An 18,685-nucleotide genomic window follows, 5' to 3' on the forward strand; every position below is an offset into this window, starting at 1 on the left:
TTATTATTATTATGTGGTCAGTGGGGCTGTCATGTGGTCAGTGGGGCTGTCGTGTGGTCAGTGGGGCTGTCATGTGGTCAGTGGGGCTGTCGTGTGGTCAGTGGGGCTGTCGTGTGGTCAGTGGGGCTGTCATGTGGTCAGTGGGGCTGTCATGTGGTCAGTGGGGCTGTCGTGTGGTCAGTGGGGCTGTCATGTGGTCAGTGGGGCTGTCGTGTGGTCAGTGAAAAGTTGTTGAGCGGTCATTGAGGCTTGACTCAAGGCTGGTGCTCTTGGTGGGCAGGGTGGGTAGACTCAGAGTATGCATCTGTGAGTAGACAGAGATAAAGAGAGTGTGTGTGTGTGTGTGTGCAGACATAGTAGCATAGTTGATATACATTGATTTTCTTGCAGTTCTGCTGCACATGCCTTGCAGTGTTTGTGTTTCAAAATATAAAAATATAAAATATAGTCATACACTTCGTGGAAATGGAATTCCTTACCATTGAACATATAAACATAGCCTGTTCCATTTGAACATATAAACATAGCCTGTTCCATTTTATAAACATGGCCTGTTCCAGCCTGTTCCATTGAACATATAAACATAGCCTGTTCCATTTTATAAACATGGCCTGTTCCAGCCTGTTCCATTGAACATATAAACATAGCCTGTTCCATTTTATAAACATGGCCTGTTCCAGCCTGTTCCATTGAACATATAAACATAGCCTGTTCCATTTTATAAACATGGCCTGTTCCAGCCTGTTCCATTGAACATATAAACATAGCCTGTTCCATTTTATTAACATGGCCTGTTCCAGCCTGTTCCATTGAACATATAAACATAGCCTGTTCCATTTTATAAATATAGCCTGTTCCATTTGGACATGTAAACATAGCCTGTTCCATTTTCTGACTTGTTAAAGGCATCCTATACAAGTTTGTTTTACGTTCATATAACAGGCATCCTGTACAAGTTTGTTTTACGTTCATATAACAGGCATCCTGTACAAGTTTGTTTTACGCTCATATAACAGGCATCCTGTACAAGTCTGTTTTACCGTAATGTAACAGCTTCAAAGTCATTCTGATGATGAGCTAGGAGGGAGAATTGTGCACCTAGTATAGCTGGTAGCACCCTGCAGGCCAGGAACCAGCTTTGCAATTTGGCTGGCAGCTCCCTGGTGAAATCGCAAAAACTGTGAAATATTACCTGGTCAGTAGATATGGAAGAGCTCAGAACACTACCCGGTGGTCAGTAGATATGGAACAGCTGTTGGAACAAAATGTAAAGCCATCAGGGCAACGTTTACAGAGACAGATCTGTAGAAATGCTGCTGTGATGTACAGATCTGTAGAAATGCTGCTCTCTGAACAGATCTGTAGAAATTAGGGCTGTCAATCTTCATCCATAACCCAATTTGAATTTCATTCATTATTATTTTTTAATAATCAAATTATATTAAAATATTTAATGCTCAAATTTTTGCCTATTATTAATATTTACGATGCATCTCTATCCACTGTATAAACGGGCTTATGCATTGCCAATTCCACTATAAACGCGTGGTTGACTTGTTATATTGAACAAAACTCAGTCTACCAACGATATCTGTGGAACTTGAGTGGTTTCAATTTCTTTTCACTGCCAGGCCAGCCTTTTACACACACTGAATGAGCAGCCCATACCACTAGCATTTTATTGAGGGGCAGCACACACACTGAATGAGCATGCATACCACTAGCACTTTGTTGAGATCGAATGCCCATACCACACACTGAATGAACGCCCATACCACTAGCACTTTATTGAGACGCGCGCACACACACTGAATGAACGACCATACCACTAGCACTTTATTAATTGCCTCTATGTTTGATGACGCCAAATTAGCATGGACCATTATGCCTATCAGAGAAGTGACAAAAGCACTGGATATAGCCTAGAGGAGGGAGGTAAAAACCTAACTCTTGCCTGCTTTTAGCTGCGTGGTTCCTCGTCCTCGGACTGTTTACCTACCCAGCTTGTCAGGGTGTAGCGTTATCAGATGGCTGATGTTAACTCAGGCTGCTCGCTGCTACATATTCTGCGGATTACGACATTGTTAGGCTAATTGCTATTCCCCCCCCCCAAAACACCACATTCGAATAGAAATTTCCAAATCCCCAGTAGAAATGCTTCTGTGGTGTGCGGACTGCTCTCTGGCGATTCCCTTCCATCCAGACATTAATGTGTGTGTAGACTGCTCTCTGTGCGATATTAAGGTGTGTGTAGACTGCTCTCTGTGCGATATTAAGGTGTGTGTAGACTGCTCTCTGTGCGATATTAAGGTGTGTGTAGACTGCTCTCTGTGTAGAGCAGCAAAATTTTTGCCAAATTGTATTAATGTGTGTGTTCCCCTGTGCGATATTAATGTGTGTGTTCCCCTGTGCGATATTAATGTGTGTGTTCCCCTGTGGTGTGCAGATTGCTCCCTGCGTGAAGAGGACCTGCTGGTGATGGAGCTGCTGCAGTGGTTTAAGGGCGAGTTCTTCTCCTGGGTGGACAGCCTGGCCTGCTCGCGGTGCGGGGGCAAGACCCAGTCGGCTGGCTCACTCCCGCCCTCCGACGACGACCTCCGCTGGGATGCCAGTCGCGTGGAGAATCACTTCTGCAAAGCCTGCCAATTCTCCACCAGATTCCCCAGGTACTGCCAATTCTCCACCAGATTCCCCAGGTATGGGGTGTGTTTTAATGCAACTGCTGACTGGGGTATGGTTCAAATTCTTGATTTACGTAGCAAGTGTTCACTTTTCTTCATTGTTTTTAAGTTGGGTATGCAGATAATATAATGTAAAATCACATTACAAACTAACCTAATACATTTCTATGGGAGATTCTTTGAGTGCTGTGTCTCTGGTTTTGATGTGGAATCCTCCCCATGTGCCTGCAGGTACAACAACCCTGAGAAGCTGCTGGAGACCAGGAGGGGGCGCTGTGGAGAGTGGGCCAACTGCTTCACACTCTGCTGCAGGGCCCTGGGACTGGAGGCACGCTACGTCTGGGACAGCACAGGTCAGTCTGGGTCAGCATGGGTCAGCACAGGTCAGTCTGGGACAGCATGGGTCAGCACAGGTCAGCACAGGTCAGTCTGCCCCAGCTGTCATAGCTGTGTATGGACCTTTTGGAGGGTTCGCTTCAGCTAGTTAGTTACCAGCTAGTTAGTTACCACCATTTTAAAAAATGTGCTCACTTCTGACCCCATGTTCACAAACACGTGCCACATTTCCGATTGCCAGGAATTACGTCATCCGTGTGGATTGGTTGATTCTCCCAGCAGGAAATTGCGCTACGATAACATCAACAACATATCATAGTACTCTACGATAACATACCGTAGTACTCTGTCAAAATCGACAACATACCGTAGTACTCTACGTCAACATCAACAACACATTCTAGTACTCTATGACCACATCGACAACACATTGTAGTACTCTATGACCACATCGATAACATACCGTACTACTCTACGACAACATACCGTAGTACTCTACGTCAACATCGACAACATACCGTAGTACTCAACGATAACATCGACAACGTACCATAGTATTCTACGACAACATACCGTAGTACTCAACGACAACATACCGTAGTACTCTACGTCAACATCGACAACATACCGTAGTACTCTACGACAACATACCGTAATAGTCTACGACAACTAGGGCTGGGACAACGCTAAAGCGTGTCGATGGCGTTGGCGCAAAATATCTTACGATTAAGTCAAGCATAATGCGTGCCGCCAAATATTTTAATTTTACACCTTCAGTGTTTCTCATACGTTGACTAATCTGTGGTGGGGCGCCACGAAATCAAAACCGGCCTATTTAAATTAAAGATAAGATGAAATCCTTTCATTGAGCTGTGCTTTTTACGCACACAGCCATTCCTTGCCCTGCCTGCTCTCTCTCGTAACGAGCCCGCTGCCCCTCCTCTGCATGTACATTTAACAAAATTGTTGAAGGATTGTTGTTGCCATTCAGCATTGCATAGAACACGGCGGGCTAAATTACTATTAAATCCGCTTAGCATCGTGACCATTTGTTCAAAACTGCTGCATTAACGTTAACTCTGCTAAGGTCTTATCACAACATAGTACATTGAGGAGACTAAACTAAGTTAAGTTATGCAATCAAGCAGTATCTCGAAGCTAACGTTAGCAGACTGTTTGGATGTAAAGTTTAGCATGCTTACTTACAGCTGCTTGTCAATTTTGTTACTCATACAGGGCTCATTTTATTGACTCTGAATGTTTGCAAAATCCCGATATAAATGGAAAAGTGTTTTCCAAGACTCAAAAGTGCTTGTCCCAAGGAGAAGTAGGCTACGAACCATTATTTGAACTAACTACGTTATGAATTGCATCCACACATCAGCAGCCTTTTAACTGTGTTTTAGTGCAAGGGTTCCCTGACGAACGTCTTAGTGACAGGCACTCAATTAGACCTATACGACGGAATGCTGGCAGGGTTCACGTAAACATCCCGGAGGAGCTGTGGTGCTTTCGGGGTGCAGAGCGGGAGTTAAAGTGAGGACTAGACGTCGGGAGAAGAAGTGGAGACACAAGCCCTCAGTTCCTTCGATGGTTATGGGAAACGTGAACTCACTGGCCAACAAGACTGACGAACTGGCTGGTAAGAAATCAGAAACTGTATAGGGATTGTAGTTTGCTATGCTTTACGGAGACGTGGCGAACAAGCCATATCCCCCCAGCTAACGTTGAGCTGCCCGGCTTCAGTGTAGCTCGTTTGGACAGAGACAATAAACTTTCTGGCAAAAAGAAGGGAGGCGGACTGGTGCTATACATAAACAATAGATGGTAAATCGGACATGTTACAGTGAAGGAGACTGTATGCTGTAAGGATGTGGAGTTACTAGCCCGGTCAGTCTACGACCATACTACATGCGAGGGAGTTCTCGCCCGCCATTGTTGTTTGTGTCTACGTGCCGCCTCAAGCCCTCCCGGACAGCGTGTGACGTCATTCACTCTACAGTCGCTAGGCTCCAAACTCAGCACAGTGATGCCTTCTTTGCGATCTCTGGTGACTTTAACCACATTACACTGGATTCCACCCTCACAAACTTTTACCAGTTTGTTGACTGCCCAACTAGGAAAAACAGGACAGTAGATCTCATGTATGCAAACGTGAGGGATGCTTACAGTGCCACCCCCCTTCCCCCACTGGGGAAGTCGGACCATAACCTCATTCATTTGCAGCCAATGTACAAGCCAAAAGTTCAGAGGCTACCAGTTGCCACGTGCACCTTCAGGAAGTGGACACCGGAAGCGGATGAGGCTTTGAGAGACTGCTTTGAGTCCACTGACTGGAGTGTGCTACTGAATGGAGAGGACTTAAACGTTCCACATACTCGACGCACCCGACCGGTAGCGCGACAATGTGATGTCACAGAAGCGTCGTAACCATTTATACTCGCGCGTCGTGGTCACGACACTAGTTGCAATATTCTCCTGAACAGAGGTGTCACTGTTGTGAAAAGATTAACGCTAACTACGTTACACAGCAGAAGAAGCTGCATTAAGAAACACTAGTAGCAGAGAATGTAAACGGGCTCTGCTATTAGCTAGCCTCTGTGATGGTACTTCAGACTTTGGTTGCTACTACTCACAACTACCACCATCATTATCATCTACTTTCCAAGGTGTGCGCACAGGTAGATAGATAGATGGATATATAGATAGATACTTTAGTCATCCCGAGGGAAATTTTAATAATTTAAACTGTTTAGTTAGCTGGCTAGCTAGCTAGCAGCTGGCTGAGTTTGTGTAATTTCCTGAAGTGGAAAGAGATTTTGTTCAGGCCTTAATAGATATCCTTTGTTTGAAAATAAATCGTTTCTATTCTTTCCTCTTAATTCCATGTGTTGCAACTCTAAACTGGTAACTTTGTTAACTTATCCAGCAAACTATTAAAATTCCGACTGTATCAAAACCTGCAACTCTCGGCTTGCCCTCGAACTAGTCCATCTTCCTGTTTCCGCCTTGTCGGCTTTCGTCTGAAAAAAAAATGAGTGGTGCGGCTACCTCGCCTGGCTACCTGGCTAAAATCCTGGCGCCAGAGATCTACGCCATTTTGGCGTCCACGGTGTCAGCTACCCGGTCGGGTGCGTCGAGTATGTAGAAGCCCTTAGAGGAGGTCACACATTGCACTGCTGACTATCTGAATTCTGTATGGACATTGTTGTTCCCACAAGGACTGTACGCTGCTATCCAAATAACAAGCCTTGGATAACCAGTAATGTCAAGACCCTTCTCAATAGGAAAAAGATGGCGTTTAAGGAGGGGGACATGGCAGAGCTGAGGCGAGTACAGGGGGAACTCAAGATTAAGCTGAAAGAGGCAAAGGAGGACTACAGAAGGAAGATGGAACAGAAGCTGCAAGATAACAACATGAAGGAGGTGTGGGACTGTATGAAATCTATCACTGGCCTTAAGAAGAGCAGCAGCACTGTGGAGGGAGACTTGGACAGGGCGAACCAGCTGAACCACTTTTATTACAGGTTCGATTGCCCATCCCCCAGCCCCCACCCCACCTCATTACCATTACCAACATTCACCCCCACCATCACTGGATATTGCACCCCTTCCCCACATGGCTACCACAAACAAAGAGGTGACAACGACCTCAGTCAACAGCCATCAGACACTCAGACCCCAGATGCTGCCCCCCTCCCTCCCCTCCCCCCTCCATCATCACTGCTGATCAGGCTATCGCACCTCTCCCCCACATGGTGACCACGAGCAGGGTGGCAACAATGGCTTCAGCCAATGGCCATCAGTCTCTAGCCACACGACAACCCTCACAGAAGCACCCCTCCTCCTCCTCACCCTCCACTCCCCTCATCCCCCCCATCATTTCAGCGGACCAAGTAAATTATCTTTTAAAAAAACTCCATCCTCGTAAGGCAGCCAGGCCTGACAGACTGTGTCCAAGGCTACTCAAGGCCTGTGCTGCTGAACTGGGGGAGCCACTGAAGCACATCTTCAACTGGAGTCTACGTCTCGGACAAGTTCCAACACTGTGGAAGACATCATGTCTCACCCCAGTTCCCAAGAAACCACACCCCAGCGAGCTTAATGACTTCAGGCCTGTCGCTCTAACATCACATGTGATGAAAACAATGGAGCCGCTGGTCTTAGGTATGCTCAGACCCCAGGCACATACATGCACTAGACCCGCTACAGTTTGCATACCAGGAGAAAGTGGGCGGGCGATGCCATCACTTATCTTCTACACAGGACACATTCTTACCTAGACAAGGGGAAAAGTGCTGTGAGAATCATGTTCTTTGATTTCTCAAGTGCTTTTAACACCATCCAACCCCTCAGACTGGGAGACAAGCTCTTGCAGATGGGTGACCGAGCGACCACAGTTTGTCAGACTGAAGAACTGCCTCTCTGACACTGTGATCAGCAGCACCGGAGCGCCACAGGAAACTGTGCTCTCTCCAGTCCTGTTCACCCTGTACACATCTGACTTCTGCTACAACACCGAGTCATGCCACATGCAGAAGTTTTCTGATGATACTGCAATTGTGGGGTGTATCAGGGACGAGCAAGAGGAGGAGTACAGGAGCCTGGTGGAGGACTTTTAGCAGTGGTGCAAACTCAGTCACCTTCAACTAAACACTTGAAAGACCAAGGAGATGGTGGTGGATTTCCGAAGGTCTAAGCCCGCTCTGCTACCAGTCTCAATTGATGGGGTCAATGTGGAGGTGGTAAGCACCTACAAGTATCTGGGTCTCCACCTGGACAATAAACTGGACTGGTCAGCCAACACTGATGCACTCTACAAGAAAGGACAGAGCAGGCTGTACTTCCTGAAGAGGCTGCGGTCCTTCAATGTCTGCAGCAAGCTCCTCAGGATGTTCTATCAGTCTGTTGTGGCTAGCGCCCTCTTCTGTGCAGTGGTATGCTAGGGAGGAAGCACAAAGAAGAAGGATGCTGGGCGACTTGACAGGCTGGTAAGGAAGGCTGGCTCTGTAGTGGGAGCTGAACTGGAGTGCTTCACTTCAATATCTGACAAAAGGACCCTAAATAAACTGATCAACATCTTGGACAATTAATGTCATCTGCTCTACAGCACTATCAAAAACCAAAAGAGCTTGATCAGCTGGAGACTTCGCTCACTGCCATGCACAACTGAAAGGCTGAGGAAGTCATTTGTTCCTAGGGCCATTGAACTGTTCAATTCCTCACTAAAGGGAAGAGGAGAGAGAGACTCTGCTTAGTCGGTCTGCTTCTCCACCCTCTCCATGTCTTTATTATTTATGTATTTAGTATTTAGTTTTGTCAGTTGGGGGCAGAGGTGTCACTGTTTTCAGAGGGGAGGCCCACATTGATGGAGTTTGGGAACCCATGGTCTACGACAACATATCGTAGTACTTTACGACAACAGCGACAACATACCATAGTACTCTACGTTGTCGTAGTACTCTACAACATCAACAACATACTGTAGTACTTTACGACAACAGCGACAACATACCATAGTACTCTACGTTGTCGTAGTACTCTACAACATCAACAACATACTGTAGTACTCTACGTCAACATCGACAACATAATATACTCTAGCATGGGGCAGTGAAATGAATGGGGACCGTGCTTCCTCCCTCTCTAGCATGGGGCAGTGAAATTAAGTGCTTCCTCCTTCTCTCTAGCTCTATATGACACTTCCATGGTAGGGACGCGTGGTAGCGTCTGGAATAATGAGCAGTACAATACACAGTGGGCGTGCTGGGTAATGTAGTGCATTCTGGGTAATTCTAGTGCTTAATATTGGAATGCTGGGGATTCGGGGTAATGTAGATGTCTCTGAGAACTACTCTGTGGCTACTGTAAGAGAGAAGAGTGATCAAACTTTTGGCTGGTTTCTTTCTCTCTCTCTCTCTCTCTCTCTCTCTCTCTCTCTCTCTCTCTCTCTCTCTCTCTCTCTCTCTCTCTCTCTCTCTCTCCTGGGCTTCCCTTCTGTCCCTGTCTGTAGACCACGTGTGGACAGAGTTGTACTCCGAGTCTCAGGAGCGCTGGCTGCACTGTGACCCGTGTGAGAACGCTTGCGATAAGCCTCTGCTGTACGAGGTGGGCTGGGGCAAGAAGCTCTCCTACATCCTGGCTTTCTCCAAGGACCAGGTCAGTGCACGCCATCCTGCTGGTTCATTTCATCTGTTACTGAGCGCTGATTGGTGTATCTGTATCATGTGACCTCTAACTCCAAGCTGATTGGTGCAGGTGGTGGATGTGACCTGGCGGTACTCGTGTAAGCACGCTGAGGTCCGGTCCAGACGGACACAGGTCCACGAGGCATGGCTTCTACACACGGTCAACGCCCTCAACGCCACGGTAGATGAAATGCTAATCCTAACTGCCTTTCTTTTAGTAAACTCTGTGTGCACAAACAATGTTCTCAATGCTCAAGTTCATGTGTAGACACTGATGATACTTCGATCAAAGTTTCATGTTGTGTCGAGTCGTCTTAGTGTTTTAAAAATAGCGATTTTGACGCGATCATGTGTCAAAATAGTAGTGCCCCTACGATTCTCATTCAAAAGGCCATTTGACCCGAAAACGACAACACGGACAAGCTTAAAAGTGGCGCTTCGGATGTAATTATGCTTTTAAGGCGAGACACTACAGGTGAATAGGGTAACATTTTTAACAAGCAGATATCACTATGAAACTTACCCAGTTGATTACTTACATTAATATGAGAAACTTAGGCATGATCTAATTATATATGCGCTAATTTGCACACATTTTAAGGCAAGAAACCTGAGCATTGGATACAGCCAGGTTCAAAATTATGTTTTCATTGTGTTCAGATAATAGATGGGGAAAAATTTACAGAGGGATTTATGAATATCTACTTTTGTTATCCTGTAAATCAGAGTATGATGTCAATAGCCCTAAAAATCGATTTTTGCCACATTTAAAATGTCACGTAAGTCAGGCTAGGAATAATATATCAACAAACCCCTCTGTAAAAATCTTCGAAATATAGTTAGGCTTAAGTCTAGAAAGTTTGGTGTATGTAAGTGCTTCTGAAGTGGAGTTTTCTTGCTCAGAGTGGGAGAGGAAACTCATTTTGAGAAAACGGCCTTGAAAGACAGCCAATGAGATTCCGTTCTCAGCCTAGACTCGTCTTTGAACTTTCGCGTTTGGTTGCTGATACAAAGGAAGTGTCCATATATGGATCACATAGCGTGCTACAGGAAAAACAGAGCTTTCCAACGGTACTACACACAATATGTTTTGGGTCGCGGGAGTGCATGCAAGGTTAGAATGCTAACTTTCGCCGAATTTAGGATAAATATACAGGCGCGAGTTGACACAATATAATGAAATAAACACCTAAATGTGTAAATCTGACACTTTTGTTGTAGTAGTGTGATAGAATACATGCTAAGGTAACAGACTAGCTCAAAATCTTGAAATTGACCAGTGCATGGAAAAAACAATGTTTTCACCTGCTGTGTCTCGCCTTAAACTAAAGTTTGACTCGGGTACATTCACAAAAACACGCTAGGATGCATTTTGGCAAAAGGTACGCTTTAATGTCATTTTGTTCCCAAACGAAAGTTTGAAGCCGTTATCAACCAGAAATAGACCAGGTTGTTTCAACTCTGGAACTACCCTTTAAAGCATGTGTGTGTGTGTGTGTGTGTGTGTGTGTGTGCGTGCGTGCGCTCTGCAGCGTCAGCAGCCCTTGAGCAGCGAGCGGCGTCAGGTGTTGCTAGAGCGCCTCCTAGTGGAGCTGGTGGAATTCATCTCCCCGAAGACGCCGACGGGCAGGAGACCTGGGAGGCCGTGTATCAGGGTCGCTGGCCTGGAGGGCTGCACGAGGAGAAACGGGGGCGGGACCACCTGCACAGGTGAGGAGTAATGCTGATAGATATCTCACCTGCACAGGTGAGGAGTAATGCTGCTAGATATCTCACCTGCACAGGTGTGGAGTAATGCTGCTAGATATCTGGTGACCGACAGCAGTTTCACGTATCTCTGTGTGTGACTGACCGCACTTCTCCATCTCTGTTGTTGTTGTTGTTGTTGTTGTTGTTGTTGTTGTTGTTGTTGTTGTTGTTGTTGTTGTTGTTGTTGTTGTTGTTGTTGTTGTTGTTGTTGTTGTTGTTGTTGTTGTTGTTGTTGTTGTTGTTGTTGTTGTTGTTGTTGTGGTGTGACTGACCGCACCTCTCCATCTCAGTTGTTGTTGTTGTTGTTGTTGTTGTGTGCAGGACGCCCCAGGGTTTGTGTTTGTTCCCACGGAGGCGGAGGTGAGTGAGAAAGTGTTCCGCCTCAGCTATAACGCGGCGACAGACCTGTACACACGCGCCGGGGGTGATGTCATCAGTGGCTGGGAGACAGCAGCATGGAGGAGAGAATCCGTCTTCAGGAAAGTGGAAACAGACTGGAAGAAGGTGAACTTGCTGTGTGTGTGTGTGTGTGTGTGTGTGTGTGTGTGGCGCTTTAGGAAAGTGGAAACAGACTGGAAGAAGGTGAACTTGCTGTGTGTGTGTGTGTGTGTGTGTGTGTGTGCGCGCTTCAGGAAAGTGGAGACTGACTGGAAGAAGGTGAACTTGCTCTGTGTGTGTGTGTGTGTGCGCGCGCTTCAGGAAAGTGGAGACTGACTGGAAGAAGGTGAACTTGCTCTGTGTGTGTGTGTGTGTGTGTGTTGTGTGTGCGTGTGTGCGCGCGCGCTTCAGGAAAGTGGAGACTGACTGGAAGAAGGTGAACTTGCTCTGTGTGTGTGTGTGTGTGTGTGTGTGTGTGTGTGTGTGTGTGCTTCAGGAAAGTGGAGACTGACTGGAAGAAGGTGAACTTGCTCTGTGTGTGTGTGTGTGTGTGCGCGCTTCAGGAAAGTGGAGACTGACTGGAAGAAGGTGAACTTGCTCTGTGTGTGTGTGTGTGTGCGCGCGCGCTTCAGGAAAGTGGAGACTGACTGGAAGAAGGTGAACTTGCTCTGTGTGTGTGTGTGTGTGTGTGTGTTTTGTGTGTGCGTGTGTGCGCGCGCGTTTCAGGAAAGTGGAGACGGACTGGAAGACTTGACTGGAAGAAGGTGGAGACTGACTGGAAATAGGTGAACTTGCTCTGTGTGTGTGTGTGTGTGTGTGTGTGTGTGTGTGTGTGCGCGCGCGCGCTTCAGGAAAGTGGAGACTGACTGGAAGAAGGTGAACTTGCTCTGTGTGTGTGTGTGTGTGTGTGTGTGTGTGTGTGCGCTTCAGGAAAGTGGAGACTGACTGGAAGAAGATGAACTTGCTCTGTGTGTGTGTGTATGTGTGTGTGTGCGTGTTCGCGCGCGCTTCAGGAAAGTGGAGATGGACTGGAAGAAGGTGAACTTGCTGTGTGTGTGTGTGTGTGTGTGTGTGTGTGTGTGTGTGTGTGTGTGCGCGCGCGCTTCAGGAAAGTGGAGACGGACTGGAAGATGGTGAACTTGTTTTGTTTCTTTCTTTCCTGGTTTCTCTCTCCGATTCATTCACTCCCTTTGATAGATTTCAGACATGTCCTCCACACTATGAGACATGTCCTCCACACTATATGCGGATCTTGGTCAAACGGAGGTCCGACCCCTCGGGTGATTCAGACATGATGGTTACATGCGGACATTATGCCGACATCAGTGTGAACGACACACGCACATGAACAGAATCTCTGCATGTTCTTTGCTTCATTCAGACATGCGCTCATTTGCATAATGTAATGTCTGAACTACTAGGAGGAGAGTAGTGTAAGGGCCAGATCAATTCTGTTCTAAATGTCCGATTCTGTTGTTCAGATATACGGCCCAACCACTTGACATCTGCAGAACATGTGGACTTATGTCTGAAAGAACCTTTAGACCGTGATTTAGACTTTATTCTTAATCACTTCTGTGATTTAGACTTTATTCTTAATCACTTCTTGTTGCTTGAGTGGAAACGGTCACCCATTGTTATGACAAAAACTCTACAAATGGTTTTTGATGTTTAAATTCAGAGTCTGTCAATCATGGAATCTAACTCAGTATGAGATTTTGTCCATGTGTTAATCTTTGTGACGTAAAGGACCTCGATAACCAATTATTACTAGAAATCCGTAAAGCCTTGTGGTTGCCATGGAGTAAATCTCAACTCCAAAGCTCTGTGTGTAATCCTCACCTGCTCTGTTTACCTGTGCAGGTGTACCTGGCTCCTCACCGCTCTGTTTACCTGTGCAATGGGGTATACTACGAAGCACGTTAGACATATCTAGGCTATGTAGACATATCGAGGCTTGACAAAGCCTTGACTCCGGGGTATACGTTAAGTGATACTACGATAGCAGTTATGTGATATATTTGTCAAACTAGGCTTTCAGTTCAGATCTGTGCGCGTTCTTGGTGTTGGGATGACTTTGGCCAATCGTGTAACGTGGAGACGCACAAGACCGCCTCTATTTAAAAACAATTACTTCCGCATTCTTGAGTGATAGCTTAATCTACACTGCGGTCTTTTTTTGTGTCTAACCTGTAACATCAAATAAATCAATTGTCATCAGTTGTTGTATGGTATGCACGTCCATAGTGGGATATTTGCACGCACCGCCCTATTAAAGCGCATTCGAGATCCAAAATGTTAGTAGAGGCGGAGCTCCACCTGTAAGATATATGACAGAATCCTACACGCGGAGACAATTGATTGGTCAGTGTCTGGTAGATTACACGATTTGAGCTATAACTTAGCACATAACCTCCTCCCGACCAGGTTTGGTTGACAGCATAAGATACCATGGTGATATAGCGACACTAAAACAAATCCACTTTCGTGTCACAGCATAGCCTGGCTTTGAGCGCAACATACCTCGCTAACCCACTAATCGAGAGTCGTAGTACACCCCACTGGTGTACCTGGCTCTTCACCTGCTCTGTTTACCTGTGCAGGTGTACCTGGCTCTTCACCTGCTCTGTTCACCTGCTCTGTTTACCTGTGCAGGTGTACCTGGCGCGGATCGAGAGCTCCAGCTCTGGGAGGGTCAGCTGGCGGCTGGACTGTGCGGCAGCGGGAATGCGGATAAGGACGGTCACCGTGACTGCTCACACCGAGACGTTTGAGTCGGGCCGCGCCCGCTGCAGTGTGTGCTCAGGACAGGACAGCGTCCATCTCCCTGGAGGTACTGAACCCGCGTAATGGTACTGGACCGACCCACTTGAGACCAGAGTCCCGCGTTTAGACCAGAGATCCGCGTAGAGACCCGATGCAGTGTCCCATATATTGACTTATTTGTGGCGGCCCACCACAATATCAACATTGACCACCACAATGATTTTCCAGGTTGTACTAAATTGTGCTTAAATCTGGTTAGCATCATAACCACGCTGTGCTAATTTGTTAAAAACTGTTGCATTTAAGTTAATTCTGCAAACCAACCACCACAAATGGAATTCAATTCTCTGGGAAACACTGCGATGTAACCCGACACATCAACATGAATTATCTGCCTGAACCTGGCCCGCGGCCCGACGTAAAACATACGTTTTGACTGTTAAACCCTGACGTTATTTAGGTGAAGATTCAACACTTTAGCGTGACAATTTACTTAAAACGGTGATTTTCTCCTCTTCTGGCGTATTGTGACGGAAGAACCATGCCAACTTTGCATGTGGTTATTTTAGCGATACTTTTTGCAATAGCCTACCCTCGATATACATATTGTTGGAAAGCTTAGTTTATGGCAGTTCATGTGAGTACAATAACTTAATTTTGTAAATTTTACCAAAGCGACTGGTTTCGCCTTGCAGGGTCACATATTTCATCAGCACCTTGCATTTTGAGCATTGCACATAACCTGTAGAATTTCCATCAGAATCCAGCACCACTCCAAACACTTTCCAGACCTCTGATTTTCCCACTCCTGTAGTAGCGACGGTGCATCACCTCCCTCCCTCTCTCCCTCTCCCTCTTCCTGCGGTGGAATTCACCTGCGGCAAGTTTACTCTTCACCAACTCCATCTTCTTCTCCAGGCTAAAGGCACACAACTCCATCTTCTTCTCCAGGCTAAAGGCACAACTCCATCTTCTTCTCCAGGCTAAAGGCACAACTCCATCTTCTTCTCCAGGATAAAGGCACAACTCCATCTTCTTCTCCAGGCTAAAGGCTGCACACAACTCCATCTTCTTCTCCAGGCTAAAGGCACAACTCCATCTTCTTCTCCAGGCTAAAGGCACAACTCCATCTTCTTCTCCAGGCTAAAGGCTGCACACAACTCCATCTTCTTCTCCAGGCTAAAGGCACACACAGCGGTGGCAGATCTGCCCTCGTCCCTCTCCATGATGCACGTTGCACGCAGCAGACTTTCTTTACGGTGAACAGCTGCGACGATTATTTTTTATTTTTTTTCACTGAGCAGAAAGGATTAAGCCCGAGTGTTTAGACCAGAGACCCGCGTTTAGACCAGAGACCCGCGTTTAGACCTAGGCAGGAGTGATGGAGTGGTGTAGAGCGCCCCCGTCTGGTGGCCTGGATGATTAGATTCTGCACTGAGCTCATAACTAACTCGTCTGGTGGCATTGCTGTTCAAATATCTGGGAAGCACCACAGGACCCTGACTGTCATAATGGGATATAATTAATAAAGTAGTGTTAAATGCATATGTGCCGTAGTGTTATAGTGGATATAATTAATATCCCTGCTGAAAAAAACAGCCTGACCAGCTAAAGGTGGTTTGCTGGTTGACAAGCTTGTTAACCAGCTTGTTTGACCACCCTATGATGGCTGACCTGCTAGACCAGCAAAACCCATTTTATGATGGTAATTCAGCTGGTTTTGCTTGTCGTACCACCTCAAGCTGGTAATTTTAGCTGGTGTTGCTGGTCTATAGTGCTGGTTTAACTGGCCATGCCAGCTTATGTTGGTCATTCTAGCAAACCAGCATGACCAGCTTGACAGGCTGGTCACCAGCATGACCATCTTGCACCAGCTGTATCCCACAAGACAGGCTGGTCACATCAGCATGACCATCTTGCACCAGCTGTATCCCACAAGACAGGCTGGTCACACCAGCATGACCATCTTGCACCAGCTGTATCCCACAAGACAGGCTGGTCACACCAGCATGACCATCTTGCACCAGCTGTATCCCACAAGACAGGCTGGTCACACCAGCATGACCATCTTGCACCAGCTGTATCCCACAAGACAGGCTGGTCACCAGCATGACCATCTTGCACCAGCTGTATCCCACAAGACAGGCTGGTCACACCAGCATGACCATCTTGCACCAGCTGTATCCCACAAGACAGGCTGGTCACACCAGCATGACCATCTTGCACCAGCTGTATCCCACACAACAGGCTGGTCACCAGCATGACCATCTTGCACCAGCTGTATCCCACACGACAGGCTGGTCACCAGCATGACCATCTTGCACCAGCTGTATCCCACAAGACAGGCTGGTCACCAGCATGACCATCTTGCACCAGCTGTATCCCACACAACAGGCTGGTCACACCAGCATGACCATCTTGCACCAGCTGTATCCCACAAGACAGGCTGGTCACACCAGCATGACCATCTTGCACCAGCTGTATCCCACACAACAGGCTGGTCACACCAGCATGACCAGCTTCCTCATATGGTCACGCCAGCATATCCAGCTGGTGGCCCAACCAGCTACACCAGCAAAGACCAGCAAGAGCTGGAAGAAAACCAGCAAAGACCAGCTAAAACCAGCTTAAACCAGCTACCAGCATAAGCTGGTTTCTAGCTGTTTTTTTCAGCAGGGATATCATAATGATATTGCACTGGCTGTCTCTGACAGATATATAGGTGATCAGTAGTTTTAACCATTAGTAAAGCTTCTAATACAGTGTGTGTGTGTGTGTGTGTGTGTGTGTGTGTGTGTGTGCGCGCGCCCATGCCCACAGATGGTGAGGCCCATACGTTTCCCAGCCTCGCTGGCGCCACAGAAATGGTTGTCACGGTGGATCTGGATGGAGGGTCGTCATGGCAACATGCTCAGCTGTTCAGGCAGGGTCTGAATGAGATGGAGAAATCCTCGTTGGAGATCGTCGTGGAGATGGAAGACGCCTGAGCAAGATGGGCGGCGAACAACACACTCTCACATGGTCCTGTAGGCGTCTGCATGCCAGATCACAGGTCAGCAGATCGCTTCAGATAAGACTGGCAGGCAAATGACTCTTGTATTGTATAAATATCTAAATATCTTTTGCATTATGCTGTCAACTCCTGAATGTGAATTTGATGAACAGTTGAAAGTTCTCATATGAGAAGACATGGCGAAGGGTGACATACCTGCAACGATTTGGTCTGTTATAATAATTATTATTATTATTATTATTATTACTGGTGGTTTTCTAGGGAAACAAATCTAATCTGAGATTTGCAATATTTGATGGACTGTACTGGAGTACTGTTAGTCATGCAATACAAGTAGGAATACACATATCAGTGAGTGAGTGCAGTACCATATCTGTCTTGTTTTTGTCTCTGTGTTAAATACTGTCCTGTGTGTTGGATTACTGTTGGAAATGTTGATGTTCCACGTACATGTATTTTAACACGTACTGCTACCTGGATGCTAATACTATTGGATTCTGGCCTGATTGCATCTCTGAGATTAAATGTGTTGTTTGTAAATAAAATAAGCCTAGCCTATTTGTAAATATGTGTGACTAATTGAAATTTCCATTTATTCACTACTATTAAATTACGATATGAAAATGCTTTTCTACCTCTATGAAGTTGTCAAAACATTAAAATGCCACAGTACTTTTCAAATGTTTTGGCCTGGACTTTCTTGTGCGCCGAGTAGTAGCCGATCGATCACAGCCGAAAGAGTTTTCAGCATTGTCTGGGTTCATGTCTACGGATTCATCCCGGGTTTCGTCGGTGTGGACTGATGGTTGTCAGTGATTGGAAGATGCACCGGCTCCTCGAAACTCTGCATCGGTATTGGTCAGCCAGGGGGCTTCGCTTCGTCGCCGTGCGGGTGGAGAAGCCGGACAGACGCATCGGCGCTGTTATTGTTTCTGAATGAAAATTTAACTAACGTGGAAATAGCCGCGCGTTATACATGGACTTAATTTAAATGTCATAATTGTTTGTTTTTTTTATACGCAATTCATATGATATGATATGAATTTATTTAAGTAAGCATTTGTACAGTATTTATATCTCAGCAAGTTGCAGCTCAGCTTGAAGGTAGGCCTTGTGCCACCGCTCGTCGATTTTAACAATAGCCGGGATACACTCCCCTTTAGACGGGGAAACTGTCTTCATGTAATTCTCTCAGTGTCAGAAATTCATGCTCAGTTCATAATACCACACTGAGTATGGTATACATGGGGCCACACTTTTGATGTGTTATATGAATTTATGGACAATTTTTACAAAGACCTTGGAGGATTTTTAAACCCATCATTTTGAGAAACACAAAAGGAATATGTCCAACGGAGCTGCAGGAAGCGGGGGTTTGACTTGGGTGGTAAGTAGATAATTTAGGCTTTTACGTGCTTTTCTAGTCGGATACGAAGAATTGTCCTCTGCTTTATCAATATTATTGTTTCAGTCACACCTATGTATTCTCATTTACAACCTTGCAGGATCCCAGTAGAATGTGTATGTGTCTTGGTTGGTTAGCTTAACGTTACGTGCTAGCTGGATGTCCATTA

The 18,685-nt window shown here is 46.3% G+C and overlaps 2 protein-coding genes across 2 annotated transcripts in view; both read left to right on the plus strand.

Moving 5' to 3' along the window:
- Positions 1-17,792, plus strand: part of ngly1 (N-glycanase 1) — a 20,399-nt gene extending 2,607 nt beyond the window's left edge. The window contains 9 exon segments of the mRNA XM_048228909.1: positions 2,447-2,666; positions 2,913-3,034; positions 9,031-9,176; positions 9,276-9,386; positions 10,738-10,827; positions 10,829-10,915; positions 11,276-11,458; positions 13,988-14,165; positions 16,919-17,792. Of these exon segments, the coding sequence (XP_048084866.1) occupies positions 2,447-2,666; positions 2,913-3,034; positions 9,031-9,176; positions 9,276-9,386; positions 10,738-10,827; positions 10,829-10,915; positions 11,276-11,458; positions 13,988-14,165; positions 16,919-17,085 (1,304 nt within the window). The 3' untranslated portion in view covers positions 17,086-17,792.
- A 658-nt stretch (positions 17,793-18,450) lies between these two features.
- The window catches only part of top2b (DNA topoisomerase II beta), a 78,407-nt gene continuing 78,172 nt past the window's right edge, over positions 18,451-18,685 (plus strand). Inside the window, exon 1 of the mRNA XM_048228916.1 lies at positions 18,451-18,498. Coding sequence (XP_048084873.1) covers positions 18,457-18,498 — 42 coding nt within the window. The 5' untranslated portion in view covers positions 18,451-18,456. The remainder of the gene's footprint in view (positions 18,499-18,685) is intronic.

Source organism: Alosa alosa, chromosome 20 (assembly GCF_017589495.1).
Source record: "Alosa alosa isolate M-15738 ecotype Scorff River chromosome 20, AALO_Geno_1.1, whole genome shotgun sequence".
NCBI classification, from domain to species: Eukaryota; Metazoa; Chordata; class Actinopteri; order Clupeiformes; family Clupeidae; genus Alosa; species Alosa alosa.